Source organism: Bombus bifarius, unplaced genomic scaffold (assembly GCF_011952205.1).
Source record: "Bombus bifarius isolate JDL3187 unplaced genomic scaffold, Bbif_JDL3187 scf7180000007968, whole genome shotgun sequence".
NCBI lineage: Eukaryota > Metazoa > Arthropoda > Insecta > Hymenoptera > Apidae > Bombus > Bombus bifarius.
Window position 1 is genome coordinate 245,329 of NW_022884354.1, and position 22,475 is coordinate 267,803.

The 22,475-nt window shown below is 30.2% G+C and overlaps 5 protein-coding genes across 8 annotated transcripts; 3 read left to right on the top strand and 2 right to left on the bottom strand.

Annotated features, from left to right (window-relative positions):
• Positions 1–47: 47 nt before the first annotated feature.
• LOC117210117 (TGF-beta-activated kinase 1 and MAP3K7-binding protein 1-like) lies at positions 48–2,177 on the bottom strand. 2 transcript variants are annotated; one of them, XM_033452809.1, is made up of 7 exons: positions 2,075–2,177; positions 1,925–2,004; positions 1,614–1,851; positions 1,388–1,520; positions 1,075–1,315; positions 741–997; positions 48–676 (listed from the first exon to the last, which is right to left on the bottom strand). In XM_033452809.1, the coding sequence occupies exons 1-7, from the start codon at positions 2,104–2,106 to the stop codon at positions 227–229; spliced, it is 1,431 nt and encodes a 476-aa protein (XP_033308700.1). In that variant the 5' UTR covers positions 2,107–2,177; the 3' UTR covers positions 48–226. The 2 variants fall into 2 exon arrangements, with proteins under 2 accessions (XP_033308700.1, XP_033308711.1); XM_033452820.1 differs by having other exon boundaries at positions 1,925–1,999; positions 2,075–2,125.
• A 711-nt stretch (positions 2,178–2,888) lies between these two features.
• LOC117210127 lies at positions 2,889–4,819 on the top strand. The gene is made up of 4 exons (XM_033452847.1): positions 2,889–3,235; positions 3,454–3,828; positions 3,891–4,103; positions 4,176–4,819. Exons 1-4 carry the CDS (start codon positions 2,925–2,927, stop codon positions 4,690–4,692), a joined length of 1,416 nt encoding a protein of 471 aa, XP_033308738.1. The 5' UTR covers positions 2,889–2,924; the 3' UTR covers positions 4,693–4,819.
• Positions 4,820–5,120: 301 nt separating this feature from the next.
• On the top strand, positions 5,121–9,446 carry LOC117210133 (mediator of RNA polymerase II transcription subunit 28-like). Its single transcript, XM_033452861.1, has 4 exons — positions 5,121–5,527; positions 5,641–5,995; positions 6,058–6,236; positions 8,003–9,446. Exons 1-4 carry the CDS (start codon positions 5,468–5,470, stop codon positions 8,219–8,221), a joined length of 813 nt encoding a protein of 270 aa, XP_033308752.1. The 5' UTR covers positions 5,121–5,467; the 3' UTR covers positions 8,222–9,446.
• LOC117210098 (E3 ubiquitin-protein ligase COP1-like) lies at positions 8,672–17,744 on the bottom strand. 2 transcript variants are annotated; one of them, XM_033452773.1, is made up of 8 exons: positions 17,581–17,724; positions 17,098–17,213; positions 12,013–12,176; positions 11,741–11,915; positions 11,338–11,662; positions 11,015–11,283; positions 10,755–10,933; positions 8,672–10,678 (listed from the first exon to the last, which is right to left on the bottom strand). In XM_033452773.1, exons 1-8 carry the CDS (start codon positions 17,662–17,664, stop codon positions 10,452–10,454), a joined length of 1,539 nt encoding a protein of 512 aa, XP_033308664.1. In that variant the 5' UTR covers positions 17,665–17,724; the 3' UTR covers positions 8,672–10,451. The 2 variants fall into 2 exon arrangements, with proteins under 2 accessions (XP_033308664.1, XP_033308655.1); XM_033452764.1 differs by lacking the exons at positions 8,672–10,678; positions 10,755–10,933; positions 11,015–11,283; ... (1 more) ...; positions 11,741–11,915; positions 12,013–12,176 and adding an exon at positions 13,829–16,544 and having other exon boundaries at positions 17,581–17,744.
• A 2,285-nt stretch (positions 17,745–20,029) lies between these two features.
• On the top strand, positions 20,030–22,100 carry LOC117209326 (F-box/LRR-repeat protein 7). Of its 2 annotated transcripts, XM_033451256.1 has the most exons (4): positions 20,030–20,143; positions 20,230–20,351; positions 20,690–21,162; positions 21,250–22,100. In XM_033451256.1, exons 3-4 carry the CDS (start codon positions 20,703–20,705, stop codon positions 22,017–22,019), a joined length of 1,230 nt encoding a protein of 409 aa, XP_033307147.1. In that variant the 5' UTR covers positions 20,030–20,143; positions 20,230–20,351; positions 20,690–20,702; the 3' UTR covers positions 22,020–22,100. The 2 variants fall into 2 exon arrangements, with proteins under 2 accessions (XP_033307147.1, XP_033307143.1); XM_033451252.1 differs by having other exon boundaries at positions 20,690–22,100.
• The last annotated feature ends 375 nt before the right edge of the window (positions 22,101–22,475 follow it).

The following is a 22,475-nucleotide window of genomic DNA, read 5'->3' on the forward strand; positions in this document are numbered from 1 at the left end:
TGAATGTCTTTTTTGCATAGAAAAAAAATGAAATGAGCAACAAAGACTTATAATTGTTATCATGAAATTTGTTTTTACGAATCACTCGTTATACACATACAATTTGAATAAATAATTTATTTATTTCTAATTCTTATTTAAAAGACAAAGTAATATTTACGTATATATATATATACATATAAATGTGATTTTTTAATTTATAGATATAGCGCACACTTAATATTTCTCAAAAATTGATACCTTCTGGTAATGTTCCTTCTCGCCGTCTCTTTTCAACATTTTCATAGTATTCAGAAAAATTAACATAAGGCTTAATTCTAGAGTTTTTGTTTGTCGATTTTGCACCAGAAGGATACATATCTGATGTTGATGAAGTTTCAGTTGTTGAAAAATCGGAATTTTCTTCTGTAACGCTTGTACTTGAATACTCGTTCTCTAGCATTGTTGTAATCTGAGCAGATTCTACAATTGGGTTAAATCTGACTGATTGATTAGTTGGACTTTTCAATGCATGAGGAAGCGGGAAATTAAAATTTCGTACGAGAAGAGTTATATCATCTCGTTTACCAGTTGTTACTGTACTTTGTAAATTACTCATATTAATGTCATGATGAATTCTTACAACTTTATCTACAACAGCTTGAGCAACACCTGTTAAAGTGGACTGTACCTGAAACTGAAATTTATTTTGTGAGAATAAAAATATATTACTGTATGTATGATCAATAATTATTTCACACCTCTTGGACTGCAAAATTAATTAATTTTATATTAACTTGATCAACTCCAGTTACTTCCTCTAATGATTTATATAGACCACGAGACATAAGCAATAAAAATTTACAGGAGTCATCAAGTTCTATGCCACCATGAATTTCTGGTTCTGCAATGACAGGTTCTGCTGTGGCAGATGCTAATTCTTCAAATTCTCTGTACCCCCCTTTGACAAGATAGTTCCCAAGACAACGTGTAGTTTCCTGATTTCCAATACGAGATCCTTTAACATAAATTATTATTAAATACCCCAAAAATTGAAGAATTATATTGAAATTAAATATGGTTTTTAAAAATTACCTTGCCTTATAGAATCAATATCCAATTCTAAATGAGACAATCTTAACAATTCATCTTCATTCCTTAAGTCATGATCTACACTTAGTTGTACAACTCTTAACACTTGATTAGCATCTGTTTTGCATAATAAAGCTCTACTGTCGCCAACATTAGCAACATATAATTTTCCACGATATATAAGAGCTACAACTGCACTAGTTCCTGCTGATAGCTCACAATTTAAAGCATTTAACTTATCAACCTAATAAAATCTTAAGCTGTAAACAATATTTGATATTTTCAAAATTCGTATAATATAATATACTTAACCAACCAAATGCGGAAACTTTTGATAAGTTTCATAGGAGTTTAATCCATCGGGTATATCAAATTGCAAACTGGTCCGTTCAGCCAAAAGGTCTCCAATAGAATCTAAATATCCTCTTTCCACAGCTATAAACGCCTGTCTATATTAATATATTCCACAACTTTACTTTTCTTACAAAAATGTAATAGCCATAACTTACAATCTTCATTACAGCTATACTTTACTTTATTACCTAAGAACCTCTTTAACTTCTTCATCTGTTGATTTACCATTTAATTGTCCAAGTAATATCTCTGCAGCCATTCGCTGCATAGCAAAATTTGCAACTTTTGTGCCTTCATGCCCATCAAATACTCCATAAAGGAACGTTGAATCGTCATAGCGACAGTGAAAGCTACGATCTTCAAATGGATGTTCCTCCTGTCTATACCCATCCTCACGATAAATTATATTCGTAGAAAATCCTACACCTAATAAAATATTTGGAAGGTATAAACATCAAACAAGACCGTTTCTAGGTTATGTTATTGAACTTTTACACACCAGATTGTTTACATACTGGCAAATCATCCGTCCAACTATACTGAGTATCCTGAAAAGGTATCAAATTAGGGCGTTCTGCCCTAGTTGGCATTGTTAAAGAAGATGAAGTAACTTCAACAAAAATTTCAATTGATATACATGTGGACTTACGTTTCTAACATATCGACTGCATATCGATTCATATCGACTAAATATATCGAAAAATCCACAACAATCGATTAAATTAATTTAAATCAAATATTTCAGAAGGCAATACTTCTATTATTCTTCAATTACTATATTTTATTTAAAGCTTTTATTATCTATATTAGTTAATCCATGGTTATCTCTCTTTCTCTCTCTCTCTCTCTATATATATATATATATATATATATGCGTCTAATATAACGACACATTTATATAATATACATACAAGTTATTAAATAAAATTATATGTATATGTGCACATAAAATTTTATTATTGCCTTACGAAATGGATTATTTCAATTTTTTCTTTTCCTTCATATTCCGATAAGTTTATCTTTTATTTCCTATGTATTATCACAGACGAATATGTATTATTTTGTATTTTGTAAAAGTTTTAGTTTTTTAGACAACAGGAATATACCATAAAAAACAAAAGCAACTCTTATTACGAACTTTTATCCTACCTGCCAAATTATATGACGTCTCGACCAATTAATAGTAAAAATTTTAGTAATTAATAAACAATTAAATTAATCGACATTGAATATGTGACAATTTTTAATCGCATCGTAATGAATCACGATTACTAGTCTTACAAAATACTTGGTAGTATGAAGATGTAAAAGGCGCTTTTCAAAATATCAACCAAAGTAACATTTATTAACAGAAGGAAATAAATTATTCAACAGGTTATTGCACACGGAGTATTCTAACGGAAATATTTTTCTGTGTTTTTCGTTGTACAAAAAGTACAACGAATGTGATATTAATATTAATATTTAATATTTTTTACTTTTAATTTATAAAGGAGAAAATGAGTCGACGGCCTCAGTTAACAAAAACTGAACAACTTCGTCAGGCCAGAACTGCATCACTTGTAAGAGATATCGAACTAAGAGAAGATGCAGCATCCAGACACCAAAGAGACTCATTCAAAGTACGCAGGCGGATGGTTAGACCTGAGCCAAAAAAAGTAGACTTCAGTAAACCAGGAATGACTAAAGCAATGCTAGCTAGAGTAAAACATGCTCAGAAATTTAAAGAAGAATATGAACGTAAGCAAGAATCAGTTACATCAGTTCGAACGCCTAAAAGGACACCTGCACCAATAGGAGGTGATGCCAGGTCGCGATGATAGTTAAATTTGATTGTAACAAACAACATGATATTTGTCAGATGGATAATAAGTTCCTCTCTCTTTAATTTGAATTATGTTTCTCATATCATATTTATTTCATAAAATATTAAATAATATAACAAAAAATGAATTAACTAATTCTGCAATTTCCATTACCATATATTTAATGTATAAAATTATTATGTATAAAATTACTTCAAATTAGGATGGGCAGGGAAAGAACACCAGGTAGAAAGACTCAGCGTATAACACCAGCTACAACTCCTCGAAGAGGAGTCTCACCATCTAGAAGAGAATTTGAAACTGTAGCCAGTCGTTTACCTTCTCCCATAAAAACTCCAAAGACACCAAGATTACCTGCAAAAGCTCTACCTAGAAAAACTACTGAATTAGCTAAAATGATGAATGCTGATATAATTCAGGCTGATCCAATTGGTGAAGGAATAATTAGTAATATTGTGATACCTCCTGGAATAGTGAGCGAAGATCGTACTACCATTGTTAATATATCACAACCACCTGTGGATCCTGAATCAAAAATAGTATCACAAGTGGCTAATCGTTCGATTCAAGTGATCAGGTGATTTCATAAAATTCTTTTCCTTCTGATAATGATAACATGACATATTTCATCATTGATAGTGAAACTCTTGATGAACAAGATGCTGCTGAATCTGCAGCGGTACAAAATAGACTAACAGAATTACAACAAGCTAGAAGAGATTTTGTTATTGCAGTTGCAAATGTTGGTGGAAATGCTCTTCATCTTGAAGATGAAAGTCGTCCCACCACTGTTCTTGATTCTACTCGTATATCCCCTGTACATCAACCCACTCCACAAAAAAAGATTATACGGTAATATTTCAAATAGAGCACAGTTAAATAAAACTCTTATAGCTATTACACCTAATAATGGTATTTCTATAGAGTCCCTGAGTTAGAGGACCTTGAATATACTATCGATCACCCAGATATTATTGCTGCGCGTGAATATATGCAAAAATTTAAAGCTGACATGGAAGCAAGAGAAGCAGCTAAAAGAATGGAAGAAGAATTTGAAAGAATGGCAGCAGCAGAACATATGTCAGATGAATTAGATTTAGATATTCCTTTTGAAGAAGAAATTTACCAAGAGAGAGATATCTCTTGGGAAGAAGATGAAGGTGGCATGGCTATGCCTCGTCCATCTAGAATAAAAGCTCAAATTTCTCCTATTCCTAGACAACAAAGACCTTATCAATATGAACCCTTTGAGCCAGAACAATTAGAAAAATTCTTTGATGTTCAAACTTATCCACCTTGCCCACAATGTGGGCCACCACCAGGTAGGGAACACTTACATCCTGACTTGTGGGAATTGGAAGACCCATGGTACAAAAGACCTCCAGAACCTGATATGCCAGACTTAATAGAGTTTGAAGAATCTGACCTAATACGTTTCTAAAGTTTACCATATACAATTTTTTATAACAATTTGTTGTAAAATATTGATATCTAATATAATGTATAACTACTACACACATGTAAATAATAATAATAGTGATAATTATTTTTTAATAATGCAATGTGTAATCGCCAAAATTTCATATTTAACAAAAGCTGTTAAACATAAAATTTTTTATTAATTAAAAAATGAAAGTCATTCATAAATTTATGTTTGTGTAATATTATTTATATATACATAAAATAGGTTTTTATTGCTTGTATTTTTCAACTAAATTTATGCAAAACCGATGTTGTAAATTTATTAATAAATATAGCTAACCATCGATAACCAATAAAATGCTTATAAAAAAGTGAAAAATATAATATGTAATGAAATTACTGATGATCGAAATCGAGATATATCGATTATCGCGTACTTGAAATGTTACTTTAACTTGCATTGACTAACGTGGTAGATGTAAATACACGGTAAACAAGTGCATAAGATGAGTGATCGACAAATTTAGTAACATGTTTCGTTACTCTCACTATTTCGATTTAAAATTGAAAAAATTATCAAGAACTTTCTGTGCCGAATGTAATATTTATTAACAGTTGTGCGTGAAATTTTATTTAATTATGGAGTTCTATTATTATATTTATTTGCTTGACACATGTGCATATCTATCGTGGACTTCTTAATTGTACATATTTCAAATATTTATAATGGACGTACCCTAAAAATTAATTAATTATAATTGACAATATATTTATATATAAGTACTACGAGTATAATGGCGACACCCACTAACGGTAACGGTAATCTCATCGACGAATTTGAGGAAGCATTTCAGGTATGATATAAGTAGTATGTTTTAATATAATTTTTTAAAACGATATTTTGGCAAAATTACAGATTTGTTTTTTCTTTCATTTGTTTTGTTTTAACATAAAATACACTTTGCAGCAATGTTTGGGTATATTAATAACGAAAGACGAAGGGTTAGGAAACAATGGAATTGGAGTGTCAGGTGGTTTGACTGTGGATAAAGAAGAAGCACGTAGTGAAGTTGAACAGGTCACGCTAAGATTTATAGATCTGGCAAGACAGATGGAAGCTTTCTTTCTGCAGAAACGATTTTTGTTGTCTGCATTGAAACCAGAATTAGTAATAAAAGAAGATATCAATGATCTTAGACTAGAATTAGCACGTAAAGAAGATCTCATAAAAAAGCATTATGAAAAAATTACAGTATGGCAGAATTTATTAGCAGATCTACAAGGCTGGGCAAAGTCTCCAGCTCAAGGTCCAGCACCTAATGGTAAGAATCATAAAAAAATGTTAAGGAATGATAATATAGTAAATAATTTTAACGCACTTTAGGTTTACCAAATGGTACTCAAACTGGACAGAACCAACAAAGTGCCAATGGAGGTGGAAATGCAACGATGCAACAACAACAGCAAATATTACAGCATCAGCAGCAACTCCAACAGCAACAACAACAGTTGCAACATCTACAACAACATCAAATGCAACAGCAACAACTTCATCAGCAACAGGTATTTAAGTAATACCGTTACGAGCAAAGCTGAAACTCCTGTATTCAGGCAGCTGTCTAAAATTAGCGTTGAAAAATTTTTTTTAAAATATCACATGCAATTTAGAAAGAAAAAATGTGCGGCAGCGAAAATTGTATATTTACAGAAAGCTACTTTTGCTGTAGCAGTTATAGTTAGAAGTTACATCTTAAATCATCAGTCTTTAAGATCTGTCTCACTTTAGTTGTAAAAAGAATTCAAACATTATCAATACTGTAAATTATTGAATTTGTTTATACAAAGTATTGCAGTTACACATACACGTATATCACAAGCTTATTTATACTCACCGTAATGTTCTCATTTCAAAATGGTATATTTATTATTACTAGATTTCTATATTATTTGTTACAATTTAAAACTGAATGAATATTAATGTTGGATGATTGTATGTATCTGTGTGTATGCATGTGTGTGTGAATGATAAAATGTATATAAATAGATTAAATTATAAAGTAATCTTTTTGTGATTGAAATACTTATCAGAATTTTAGAAACTATTTTTGCTCCTTTTTTTTTTTGAAGTAACAGCTATTCAGGACACAAAACCATTCAGTCCTATTGCACAAAGGCAACGTGTACCAGTGTTGCATATAATCAGTGCCTTATATAATTCCTATCGACAGAAATGTAATATGTAAGAACTAAAAACTTGAAGTGCTTTTAGTAGCTGCGATATAAAATTACAAAAACATAAATTTCATTTATAAGAAAGGAAAGTACTAAATAGATACACTTACATAAATATGTTGTAAAATGGTGCCAAAATAATTGCTATTAAAATGTGTACAAATATTTAGCCAAAAACTGATATAATAAATCTGATAATGGCAATAATAAAAGAAAAATAAGCATATTACTTTTGCTTAACATTAATAGCACACCTAATAATCCCTACTACCTTTAAACATATTAGGAACAGGTAGTGATACTTCAAAAGTATATCATTTCATAATTATTCAAAATTAAACTATATATCCCACAAATATGTACACATCTGTTTATATATTTTCTTTCATATAACATAGTATAATTATTTATGTCACATATTGAAAATTGTTATAAATTTGACATATTTTTCAATATTTATAAATTTCCTTGTTTATAATACAATGAATATCTTCTGCATGTAAACATGTATGCATGTATTTTGCATCAATGTAAGAGCTACCAAGGAAAGACATAAAAACTTAATTTATAGTAAATTATGAAAATTACATGTCAAAAAATTTATTTTATTTATTCTTAAAAATTTTATGAATTGACATGTACTTTTTTAATATAATGTTTAGACATGGTATTGAATTAAAATATTGCAGCTATTCATAAAAGCGAAAAAAGATTATGCCATTTTACTTATGTTTTTACATGCAAGTAGATGTTTGCAGAATAAATCTCTATTCATGGCAAAAAACATTGTGCTTTCTTTCATTTCCCTAATTACTGTTCCTAATACATCCTACTGGCTTGTAAGGATCGGAACTCTTAATTTCACTATAGACTTACATATTCAAGTATATTGCATGTGTGTTTCATTTGTGTACAGCATTTCTAAGATTTTCATCTTTTAATCATTTCACTGCTATCTTTGATCCTCCTAAATGCTTAGTTTTTATTTAGCATCATTTTCTATGATACAATAAAATTTATGTTCAAAAAATTGTTTATATCAAATGTATATTGATAAGAATATAATGATAGAATATATATGTGACGTAAAATTGCAGGTACAACAAGGGTCTGGTGCACCTCCCACATCAGGTCTTCAAGGAGTTGGGGTCTCAGTTGGACAACAAGGAATGTTCATGACACAAGGGGGAGTAAGTGTGACTGGTACACGGGGTGGATTTCCCGTCGCAGGTGTAGGAAGTAGTGCTCTCCAGGGTCCTCTCGCTTTCCTGGAAAAGACAACGAGCAATATAGGAATGCCCGAAAGGCGGAGTTGACGCGGAAGGGGGAGGGGCCGGGGTCGGGGTCGAGGAAAAGGCCGAGGAAGAGGACGAGGCGGAGGAGGCAGTTTACCTCCGCCACCACCACTTCTCGATACTTCGGACCCGTCGTCGTATGCTGCTGCTGCCGCAGTTGCAGCTGCTGCGGCAGCGCCCCTTCCCTCTCCACAGCAGCAGCCTCCATCTTGTACATGAATATATTTATAACAAATTAATTTGTTATTGTAAGATATCGTTCCTATAACTAAAATTATTGCGGTCGCAGAAAATTGTTTTCGATCATATAGGTTTATACTATCTTTAGTAAAAGGGCAGAGCGCTTTGTTAAGTTAATGTTTAGTACGCAATTTTATAATATGGTTATATAAATATGTACATTAAAAAATATGCGTGATGCATCTTAATTAATTATTTAGAAAAAACAGGATTTTAATTAAAAAATGATAATTAAATAATGCCAGTTTTATTAAATCGTATATCAGTATAAATAATGAACATATAATACCATTCAGTTATTTCTGGAAAAATATTTTGTGTTCATTCTGTAAATTGCTGATTTTTCACTTTGGTATTTTATATTTTCTCTTTATGTAATAATAACTGGAAAATTACATAAAGAACATATGGTGTATTCACGAAATAAAATAATCAGTACATATGTCCTTTTAAACTGTTCAAGGGGATGAGCAGCAGAAACTGTACATAAGAAAATTGCAATGGTCAAAGCGTTAACATAAATTTTACATGTACATAAAATTAGAAGTACGACTTTTCATACAATAAGTCATATTGTATTTTATTATATTAAGTTCAAATAGTTATTAACACCCTTACAAATTACGTGTAACAGTTTACACGATATTGATCAAAATTATGTATTTTAAATGCAACACAAATAAAGTATAAATTGCCCAAAATTTAATATACCTCCCATAGATATATCTCTATTATATTAAGCTATACTTTGTACAAATTTAGTATATTGTATTCTATTCTATACGACGTCGTACAATCAGACTTTTTTGATATTGTTAAATCTTTCCTATTCCTTTATTGATAGTCACTGACACTGTCTTTAATTGTTTCAGTAAATGTAACACACCTTATATAATGAGAATAAAGCGAGCTGTACAAAAGAAGATTCACCATATTTGTACTAGGTATTGCTGTACTGTAAAGATATAATTCTGTACACAAATACAATGACTACGAATTTTATAAATGGCATGTAATTCGATTTTCTTATACAACGTTATTCACTTAAGTTGGAACCCGCGTTCGCGAGAACATATGAGAATGGCAACATTATATATATACGCTTACTATTACAATCAAATGTTGTTCGCCACCTATGAGCTGTTGTTAGAAGTATAATTAGGCGAGAGACAATGCGGTTTGGTAATCGCCGAAGGATTTAAAATTTGGCGTTACAATAAGGAGAAGACGATCGCTGTCTGATTTTTAATTGTTCTGCTGTCGAATATAAGAATAAAATGAGTGATTAAGATACAACAAAACACCTTACGGAATTCATATTTAGACTGAGTATTTAAAAAAAATAGAAATCAATTAAACTTTCACAGCAATGCCTGAATTGGAAGTTATTTATGTTAGATGAAACTGATGGCAGATGAATACAATTTTAAGTAAAAAAATTACATTTCAGTTAAATTTCAGGTGAGCATAATTAGAAATATCAGCATACCAAAAAAAAAAAGAATTGATTATATGTGGGACAGAAGCGAATACGCTTGCTTGCTTCGAAGTTTTCGGGGACGCGTAGAGACATGAAATTGTCAGACAAAAATGCGACACTTGCTTTCTCAGCGACCGTCTTTATTGTAATGTCAAATTTAAAGTACTTCTAGCAACAGCTTGTAGATTGCGAGCAATATTTGACTGTAGTAGTAAACGTATATGTTACACTGTTACCATTCTCATATGTTCTCACGAACGCGGGTTCCAAGATAAGTGGATAACTCTGTACATTCCGATGCATGTACTTAATTCGTTGTATCGACTTTAGTCATTTTGTATAAATGTCAGAATGTCAAACGGGAGGTAAGCGTGGATAAAATATATGTATATATATAATATTGTGTATATGTGTATGTATATATAGAACAAAGTTATATATACATATATATACATGCGTGTATACATATATGTATACGTATATATAAAAATAGATAAACTTGCATCATACAACTTAAAATAGTTGTAAATTTTAACACAATGCCTGCAAAAACTGGATCAGCGTACGGGTCGGACGACCTGCCATTCCAGCTGGTACATATGGTAACTTATCAGGTCCAGGGCCCATTACTCCTGCAATATCTAAATGCATCCATGGTGTATTGTTCGAGATAAATTCATGTAGGAAAGCAGCGGCTGTACATGAACCACCACCTTTCGTTCTCGCAACATTTCTTATATCAGCTGATTTAACTTTTTCTGCAATTGATACCATATTATTCGATATATTACTCTTCAAAGTTAAAGATATTGATTAATTGAATTATTTTCTTACTTGTCATTTCATCTGTGAAATGCTGCCAAAGTGGAAATCTCCATACTCTATCACCAGTAAGAGTGCCTGCATTTCTTAGTTTTTCAAACAGTGAACTATTGTTTGTGAAAACTCCAGTTGCTGCTCCTCCTAAAGCAATTCTCATCGCACCAGTTAGTGTTGCAAGATCCAAGATAAAACTGTATATGAAAAGTATTTAATAAGAATATCTATACTACTGTATCAGTTGTTATATATTTCCTAATTGATGCAACAGTTACCTTGGATTAAATTCTTGAGCATAACAAAGTGCATCCGCAAGAATAAGTCTGCCTTCCGCATCGGTGTTATCTACGATAATACTCTTCCCGTTCATTGCAACTACAACATCTCCTGGTTTAGTTGCAGTTCCAGATGGCAAATTTTCAGTAAGTGGTATCAAACCAATAAGATTCAATTTTAATTTAAGTTCAGCAGCAGCTCGAATAGCAGCTACTACACATGCAGCACCAGTCATATCAGCACGCATTTCGTCCATATCAGCTGGAGGCTAAAGTTATATAATATTATTTACATTAAATGTATTAATTTACAATTACTTTACCTTAAGACTGATACCGCCAGCATCGAAAGTAACACCTTTTCCAACAAACGCAATTGGTTGGGAATTATCATCAGCACCTTTGTAGCAAATTTCAACGAACTTCGGTGGCTCACAACTACCGTGAGATACGCTAAGGAAAGAACCCATCTTTTTCTGTTCTGCCCATTCTTTATTATGAACTTTTACGGTAATTCCTAATTTAGTGAGAAGTGTCTGTACTTCTTCCGAAAATATTGTAGGTGTCATTAAATTGGCTGGTGTATCCGCTAAATGGCGTGCCCAATTTTGAGCCTGAGCTTTAATACTCCCAATACGCCACTGTTCCCTTAAAAAAATAATTTTCTTTACACTACCATAATATAAATAAATATATAAAAAGAAAAAGAAAGAATGTATTACTTACTCTCCTTCTTGACCATATAATGAAACTTTTGGAAGAATTTTCTGTTTTTCCTTATTTTTTGAGCCTTGATAGAACCATGTTGATAATGTAGCTCCTTCTGCTGCAGCCTCAGCATCTCCTAATGTTTCTATATGTATGTCTTTTATTTCAACCGCATCCAATGCACGACATCCAGCTAATGTAGCATTATAACATTATTATTAAAGTATAATGAAAAGGATGTTCCTATTACTCTATGTAAACACATTGATTTTTACATAAAGAATATTTACCTGCTGCAGCTATACGTATGTTTTCTTTTCCCTCATGTATTTCTTCAAGTTGATTAATGCCAAGATTCTTTTTTCCAAGACCAACAACTGCAATTCCAACGTAATCCTTCTCATCCAAACCCCAAAATATTCTAGCATGACCTTTGGGAATTTTTGGACCTGCTCTGAAGTGGTACAAGTATTGAAATATTATTTAAAATTATTTATCCAATAAAATATATATTATTAAGACAAGAGGGGGAATGTATATATGAAATTAAAAAAATTTTTGAAGGACATACTGAGACACAAGTTCATGAATTTATTTCTTACAATAATTCTAGGCATCTTGGACATCTATTAGCACATGCTAGAGCATCTGCAATTTTAAAATACAATCTGAAAATATACTATTCTTTACATATATGTATATATATATATATATACACATGTGTGTGTGTGTGTATATATATATATATATATCCTAGAACATAGTCCTTTAAAATTATTCTAATGTCTCTAATAATCGTTCTAATTATTAATTGGATTAAAATTACAATTATTTTTCACGATATTATAACTATGTATTAACTCACAACTATATTCTCTGATCTATGGTGGAGACAATTGATTTGCACTCATAATACATTAATGGTAGGCATGACAATCATTTCCAATGTGTTTTGATATTAATAAGAATTTACAACAGTAAAGAATTATCTTCGAATATAATGCAGTACAGTGTAACACTATGTTCTTATTACCAAAATTTGATTCTTCATTTATGTATATATACAGATTTAAGTATGTAGATTTTCCATGGGGTTTCATATTTGTAACATCGTTTGCTTAAATATTATTATGTAAATTGTAAAGAAACTATTAAAAATTGACACATTGATATTTAGAAATATGAGCCATGTTATAGATTTACTTAAAACATACTATTCAGAGCTAAGTAAAATAACATTTAATAGAAAATAAATTTTTCTTCTTTCTTCAATAGAATTATTACATCAAATAATTGGTATTATTTTTGGTGGAAGTTATCATTAATTGTAACTATGTATAATTTATTTATTTCTAAAATAATGAACATGCCTTTATAATTAAAAAATATTAACAATCTACTACTTTTCATCATAAATTCTGTCTTTCCTTAGCTCTGATACTAATATATAAAAACAGTGATTGTAACACTGATAGTAGGAACTTAATGCAATTCAAGCACATTTACTACTTCCTTACTGATGTGATGTTCTTGGCACACATTAAATTGAATTGAACAGATAGTATTAACATTGTTTGTGATATCAACTTATACATTTCTACTGTTCTGAATTTAATAATCTATTAGGCTACTTTGGCAAGATTTATTATAAGAATCTCACTGCATGTGATCAAAATTACATTTTTATGTGACGATTATTATAAGCGATTTAAAATATTTTTCCTTTTTACATATCATTACAAGTCACAAAAATATTTTCCACATCGTAAATTGTTTAGAATAATGAAATTTTATATTTTATTTAACATTCATAAATCATATTTATCAAGCTAAAAAAATCTATATTAAATATTAGATAACTTATAAGATTTAATTATAAACAAATATTATTACTATATAAGATTAATTATGGCCAAAAACAAAAAATGAAAAAATATGGTTAATAATAATATAATGGTAATGAAATTTATCTAATAAAAATGTTTTATTACACTAGAATTGTGCTAATAATTACTGTGCAAATACATTAATTTAAGGAAATATAAAACATAACTAAATTATATAATGTTTTAGAAGGCCATTTTCTATAATAAAAATTATTAGATGCACGCGTATATCATTAATATATTTATATGAACTATTTAATATTAAAATTCAGTCTATTGTTAAAATATATATCTAAACTGCAAAACAATTAAATAAGTGTAATACAAGTGACAGTACCCATATGTTTAATAAAAATATAATGAGAGAAAAGTATTTGTGCTGCTTGATATTCAGAGTATTACTTTCTCAAATAAGTCAGTCTCTAACAATTTCTATATGTAGAAGTTTTCTCGATTTTGCTTACAACAAATTACTATAACATTTAGAATAAATTTCCACTTCTCGTTGTTATTTGTGTCTGAGCACTTAATCGAATAAATTTCAAAATATATATATATATCTGCTAAAGATCATAGAACTCATAATTAATTTTAAATTAGTTCTAATATTTTAATAGTCCCTTGAGAATTTGCAGCTACCACAACATTGGACATTTGTTTCCAACAAACTGCAGACACAAATTCATTCAGATCTTCTTCTCTTCTTTCTTGTATTTCTAATATACTTCGAACAGCATCAAATTTATATGAGAACAATTGTTTGGAAAGTCCTTTGTAGTACACATAAAGTGCATTATTTTCTGACCCACATGCTACATAATCACCATCGGTAGTAAGACCTATAAAATTCTTCTCGTTTACATGTCCGACGAATGAACGTAGACAATGTGGATTATTGATATTCCACATTTTTAATTGCGAATCCGTGCTTGCTGATACTATTTCTTCTTTGTTAATGAATTTAACATATGAAACAGCTTTACGGTGGCCTTTAAAAATACAGAGTGCTTCCTTCATATTACGTAAATCATAATAATGGACACAATGGTCTGCAGATCCAAATGCCAAGTGACATGAACTACGTGGGTTAAATTTTACACAACACACATTAGCTTTTGCTTCTAAAGAAGCCACGGAATGATCATTGTTCAAAGACCATAACTTCACTCTAGCATCATCTGACCCTGATGCTATAAGTTTAGTATCTACATCATTAAAATCAACAGACCAACATCTCTTTTCATGTTCTTGAAATGTTTTGGTTCTCTGACAAGTTGCAGCATCCCATACTGTTACAATTCCTTCATAATCAGATGATGCTAGCATTCCTTTATGAAAGGAATTCCATGAAACACATGATATTTTGGAGCTAGATACCATTTCAACACAGGGGTAATGTATATCTACAGTGTCTCTTATTACAGCACTATAATCAAATACTTTTATACGTTTTGTAACTCCAGCTATAGCAAAAAATTCATTGTCTTTATCAAATTCAATGCTTGAAACAATAGTGGAATTATTAAAAATATCTGATGAATAATTCAAAGTCGCTAATGGACGTAATGCTTTATATCTAGAGAATTTAACAAGGTTTTCTCTAAAAACATCAAGTCCTGAACTAGTACCTTGCCATGAATCACTTTGACTGTGAGATTTATGCCCAAGGAGTAGTTCCTTAGCACGAGAATCGAAATAGCATTGAACAAAATCATCAAAATGAGCATGCATCCTCTTTCTACGTACAGCTAAAGTAGATCCTACTGCATAATCATTTTGTTTTTTACTTCCTGTAGGATTAATAAAGGTTTCGCTTCCAACAACACTTGCTTTTTCATTTGGTTTTACCATGTTTGAATCAATTATATCTATAAGACCAATCATTTCTTTTCTTATAGCTGATACCTGTGCAGTATCATTCTCACTGGATTTTTTCAAATCTTCTACTTTAGGACATTTATTTTGAACATCTCTTAGAATATTCTCAACTTCTTCCATATCCTTCTTAATCAATGCTATCTCTTTTTGTAACTGATTCTTTTGTTCTTCTTTTTGCTGCAATAGATGCTTCAAAAATTCATGTAACAATTTATTTTGTGCTGTACATGTTTCTGCTTCCAGTAAATGTTTTCTTTGTGTTAGTACTTCTAGCATTACATTTACATCTGGTAATGTTAGATTAGCACTTTCTGCAGCTATAATATCTCTTAAACCATCATGTGGTGGTACAGGTAAATCTGTACCTACTACTCTGTGTCTACCATCAGCTGCATAAGAAGATCCTAATTCAGCAAGGCCCTTAATTCTAGTTTTATATTTTGATATCAATTCATGTAATAGAAAGTTTGGAAAAATATCTTGTTGAGTTAACGCATAGCTACACTTTGGACAACGGCCATTGGCTTCCAAAGACTTTATTATACAACGATAACAAAATGTATGACCACAACGTGTGATATGAGCTTCATCAATTACTTCAAGACAAATAGGACATAGATAATCATTATTTTTATCTTCAAGTGTACCACTAATTCTATGAAGAACATTTGCTGAGTGATTCTGTTTACTCATTCTACCACTACATTCACCTATACCTCCGCTGCTTCCAGGAATATCATTTCCCAAATTACTATCATTGATAGCTGACATCTTTTTCCTCAATTGAATAATATTTCTTAGAATACATTTAATTATTTTCAGATACATCTGGTAATTTTAATCTGCTTTTTTAAATCTCATACTTTTTAAAGTTTTGTATGAGCTCTTCCAATAGATGATTTTACTTGATTAATAACCAATCTATAGAAATAATTGCTTTACAAATAATATACTGTTAAAATTTTTTATATAACAAAATATGTGTCTGGTAACTCCTTCTGTGCAGCGAGTTTTGCTTCATATCATGCGTACAATATCGTCTCTCAGTCTAGTCTCTCCTGAAACAATGAAAATAATGCCAGTGAGCTCATAAGACATAAATTTCATTTAAATTCAATTTTGTTAAAAGAAAATACTTTATGTAAACTTTTCAAAAGAACAAAGGAAAAGCAATTCTGAATATTATATATAAAAGCTCAGGCAGCATTATGACAATTGTTTCAGGCTGGAACTATGAATAAAAGATTTAATATTCATTAATGTTAATCCATATGATATGCAAAACAAAACTATAGAAATAATAATATGTAAAACTATACTTTGCATGGTCACTTATCATAAATCAATGTCATTTACTATTTACATTTGATTTATCATGAATTGATAAAAGTACTTGCTTGATTTGAAGGAAAGCGGTTCAATCTTAGGTATACGGTACTTATACCTGAATTATGGACACACATCTATGATCTGGTTTCACATATTATATGAAAAAAAAATATGTTTAGTAAAAAGAATATTAACACAGATTTTTACATAAATATGTGATACAAAAAGATCTGATTACGGTACAAAATATGTTACAGATCGTTAATAAAATTTTCAACTTACAACAAAATATGTTTTTGCAGTTTTCCATTAACTAGTTCATCATATTTAGCCGCTGTGGGAGTCAATGAAACGTTGTTTTCATCTTCTGCTTCGTATAGACCGAGCACCAATCCTTTCTGTTGGAAATTTAGATATCAGAAATTAAGTATCGAAGTATAGAAACCTTAGAATACGACACAGTACATATATCGAATCATAGCCTCACAAAACAAATTCATTCGTTCTCCTCTCGGAAAGTTTTCTTTCGATAAGAAAAGAAAAAAGCGAAAGGAGAAAATTTATAATACATTTTTCAATAAAACTATTAATAACTTGTATATCTCAGTCAAGTATTTCTCCCACTTCTCCTTCTACGATGTTGAATACCAAACTGAAAATTCCTCGTTTCGGCAATTTCTTCGTAAAATAGACACATATCACTTATCTAATGAAATAATAGCAACGAATACTATTCGATTAAGGAATAAATAACATTATAATTACCTTCATGTTCGAAATGCAAGATAAGAAACGTAACTGCGAATTTCCGTATTGTAGACCCTTACCCCTGATAAGAGACAATGCCATAATTTGTTCAAGAGAGCACTTAGGTGTGATATATATACGTATGACTATATATATATATATATATATCTGTGTGTACATATGCGAATGTATGTGTACGCATGAACGTGTACACACTGTGCTAGAAAGATACGATATCTATATAGATATCTTGGTCACTTATGTTATAGATTCGCGACTCTAATGCCTCGTGTAGCATTCTCGTGTGGCGACACCAACTTCCGTTTAGTCATCTCACCTAAAAGTTTGCTCCGCTAAAAGATAAAATAGCCAAGCGATTTCTGTTTCCAAGAAACAATCTGCAATTCTATTGCATAGCAAAATGTTTTTTTTCTTCTTCTTTTTGAGCTATCGAACAATTAATGTTAAATTAGATATTTTGTATAATTTAATTATCAGATATATATCCTTAATTTTATTCAAGTTCATATTTTTACGAACTAAAAAAATGAGGATTTATTTCATGTACTAAATATTATGAGTATTTTATTTCGGATATTTATATATTTTTGCATATTATGTGCATTATACGATTTTTTGCATTTTTAAAGTTACATTATTAAACATTTGTAATAAACATTTGCATATAAGTCGCTTAAATTGACCGTATATACATTTATTTAAATTATTAAATCCCGCGTGGATTTACAAAATAAGCTTTCTACTTATCGTGTAATGCAAATTACTAACTATATATATACATATAATTGAAGACAAAATGTAATAAGTATTATTGAACTATTAGGACAAACAACTTCTTGTTATTCAGTAGATAAAGTCTTGCAATCAGCACTATTATTTAAAACAAATATATTACATTATCTGTACTCATTTTTTATATAGCAAAAATTTCCAAGGACTACAAACAAATAAATATTTTAAATACATTCAAATGAGTTCAAATGATTCAGTGGATTTGGAAAATTATTTCTTCCAACTTTATATTTATTTTTCTATAAATACTCCGTCTTTAGCGGATATTTCCGCTATTTCTATAAGCTATAAGCTATAAGCTATAAGCTTATAACATAAAAGCTATAAGCTTTTATGTTATTCTTTAAAAAACTTTCTACTACTTCCAATAGTTTGGTGTGTGTTTTATCAAATACATTCTTTTTACATTTTGAATTAATAATATAAATCAAAATGTTTTTTGTAATGATTTTAATAAAGAATTAAATAAATCAAACCAATTGATAGAATTTACTTCTATATATTGAAATCTTTTTTTGTGTTCATAACTTATTCCACATTCCAAATATTTTCTCATATTTATTTAATGCTTTTGCTTTAGTAGTAACAAATTATGCAAAATTATGCCTTCAAAGATTGATAAGTAGAGTTTAAACACATATTATGTTTAAAACTGGTTATTGTCGCATAGGAATTCAAATTTGAAACTAATACCAAGTACATATATATTACATATAGCTTTGAATATGGTAATACATTCATAAAGATAAAGTTTGTTAAACGAGGCTATGTTTAATCTAAGAAAATCTAACTGAAAACTGCAATAAAAATTTATTTATTAAATTATTCAGAATCTGATGAATTATAATTTGCAAAAAATAATACAACAATTTTGTTCGCGTTTCATTAAATACGTTAATCTATATAAGACATGGTATCTACGTTGTTCATTTTTTATACATTACATTTTTATAAATAATGAATCAGTCTGAATGAAAAGCAGCTGGTAACTTTTCTTGCTCCTAATTCTTTAATCTTTCGCTAATCTTCTAAACTTCTTTTTTTGACTTCATCTTCGAAATTACTTTTGTTCTTTACGGTCTTTGACATAACTACATTAGCTGAAGTATTAGCCATTTTGATAAAATGGTTATAGTTAAATTAATTTTAACTTTATAACAAACAATTATTGAAAGTAACCTATACGTACAATAAAATTATGTAATTTATAGTATGTAGTATATTTAAAGCATGGTCGTACACATGTCGCACAGGCATGTATGATGTATACACAGTATACAATCGTGTATAAAATTATAAATGTTCAAGGCGGATTTACAAAATTGAATTGCGAAATTAAACCTATTAAACCTACGATGATTATGTGATGTTTTCTTTCAATACAATTTTGTAATTATATTGCGTACATATTTTATAAAAATTGTAATATACATTTCATATACAATTATAACAAATTAACTTAATGGTACAATTTCACATTTATAATGGTACATATTTTGTACATTCTTACTTTATTTTATATTGTGATTTGTTTAAAAGAAGTGAAGTATAGAAATGTAAAGGAAAGTACAAATTATTATAAACTGCAAATAATAAAAATTTATATTGAATTTTCACTGTATAAAAAAATGTTTAATATCATAAAATTGATTGATGAAAATAACCCTAAGAAGGTCTATTTAAAAAGTGGGGATTTATCGACAATATTGGGGCCTTATAAATAAGCATATTTTGAAATTAACATTTTAGCTGCGATTTGTAATTCTGAGTATGTAATTAAGTAATTTTAAAGTTCAGGTATTAATTAATATTTCAAAAAATATTAATATGTTGTAATTTTATTATATGAAATAGCTACGATCTCCAGCTGGTTCAAGAATTGGAATATAAGATCAAAATGGAGGCAGTGCCAAATAGATCGATATTGTTCCGCAATGTTACGTATTGTTGCTAATTTTTCTATTTGTCGCATAATAGTAAGTAAATATTTTTTTTAATTTGCTCAGCCCTAAATTATGATATTTAATTTACTTAATAAGCTAATTAATTGGCTATCCATATACCCGCGAAATTTAAGTCCCAATGCTATATATAAAGCTATTTTTTTTCATTTCTAAAACTTATTTTCATTTTTTACCAATGTATTTTTTCTGAAGTTTTATTTAGAAGTGTAAATATTATTAAAATATATATAGAATATAGATTCAAAAATAATATTAAAATAACAAAACATAAAGAAATTATGATATAATTTTAATTAACTTCTTTGATCTCTATGCAGTTTGAAGAAACGTTTTTATTTCTTTTAATTCAGAATAGAGCATGGAATGGATGGATCATGTCCACTTCTCCTTCCATCCTTTGGGGAAAAGGACAGCTCTGAAAGAGAAACTCCATATTCATCCCAAAAGGTTGGTCTATACAGACCAACATCAGATGCAATTGACCTAGGATATCATACATTAGATAACAATGTTTGCCGTTCTACGTCTTCATCAGCAGTTATATCAGTTCCAATTAGACAACAAATTTTATTACAACAGAAGTGCATTTATGTCGTGGATTTGTGTCAACTGGATGATACTTTATTATTAAAGATATTTAGTTGGCTTGGTACCAGAGATCTATGCTCTGTTGCTCAAACTTGCAGGCGTCTTTGGGAAATAGCATGGCATCCATCTCTTTGGAAAGAAGTAGAAATACGTTATCCCCAAAATGCAACAGCTGCTTTGAATGCCTTAACCAGACGAGGATGCCACACTTATATCCGTCGTCTGATGCTCGAAGGTGCTGTTGGCTTAGCTGGGATTTTTGCCCAATTATCATTTTTAAGTTTAACTTCATTAGTTTTACGACATTCCCGACGTGTTACAGACACAAATGTGACAGCTATCTTAGATAATTGCATACATCTAAAGGAATTGGACTTAACAGGATGTGTCAGCGTAACAAGAGCGTGTAGTCGAATAACAACGTTACAGTTACAATCATTAGATCTCAGTGATTGTCATGGTATTGAAGATTCTGGCTTGGTATTGACACTGTCTCGCATGCCACATCTTGTTTGTTTATATTTACGACGATGTGTGCGTATAACTGATGCCAGTCTTATAGCGATTGCTTCCTATTGTTGCAATTTGCGTCAATTATCTGTCTCTGATTGCGTAAAAATCACAGATTATGGAGTACGCGAATTGGCAGCACGTCTTGGTCCATCTTTACGTTACTTTTCAGTGGGAAAATGTGATCGCGTGTCAGACGCTGGTCTGTTGGTTGTTGCTAGACACTGTTATAAATTGAGGTATTTAAATGCCCGTGGCTGTGAAGCACTTAGTGATAGTGCTACGTTAGCTTTGGCACGTGGATGTCCGCGTTTAAGAGCGCTTGATATAGGGAAATGTGATATTGGTGATGCAACTCTTGAAGCCCTTTCTACTGGATGTCCAAATTTGAAAAAATTATCTTTATGTGGTTGTGAGCGTGTCACAGATGCTGGATTAGAAGCATTAGCATATTACGTACGAGGATTGAGGCAGCTCAATATTGGCGAATGCCCGAGGGTTACATGGGTTGGATACCGAGCAGTAAAACGTTATTGCCGTAGATGCATCATAGAACACACAAATCCTGGTTTTTCAAGCTGATTGAGTCTTCTAAACCATTCTTTATTAATCTTATTTACAACCTATTTATTAACCATACTTATCTTAGTACTTATTTAGATACTAATTTGTAAAAAAAGCGGCTGACCAGCTATATATATATATAAATATATATATACACACACACATATATACATATATATTATGTTTCACGTGTTTATATATTATATATATATATATATGTATGCACTAGGCATATATATTATGCGGTTTGTAATATGCGAAAACAAATTTTTTGCTATTTATTGATTTTATAACTTAATACACGGAAATTAATAGCAAAGTTTCATGTAATTTGTATATTTATTTTATAAATAAAAGCCTTTTAAACAAATTTTACAAAATTGAGAAAAGTATGCTGATGTTCCATAATTTTTTCATCAAAAGCAATTTTAAACGAATGCTGAAGTAATATAATTTGGAAGGTCATCATATTTA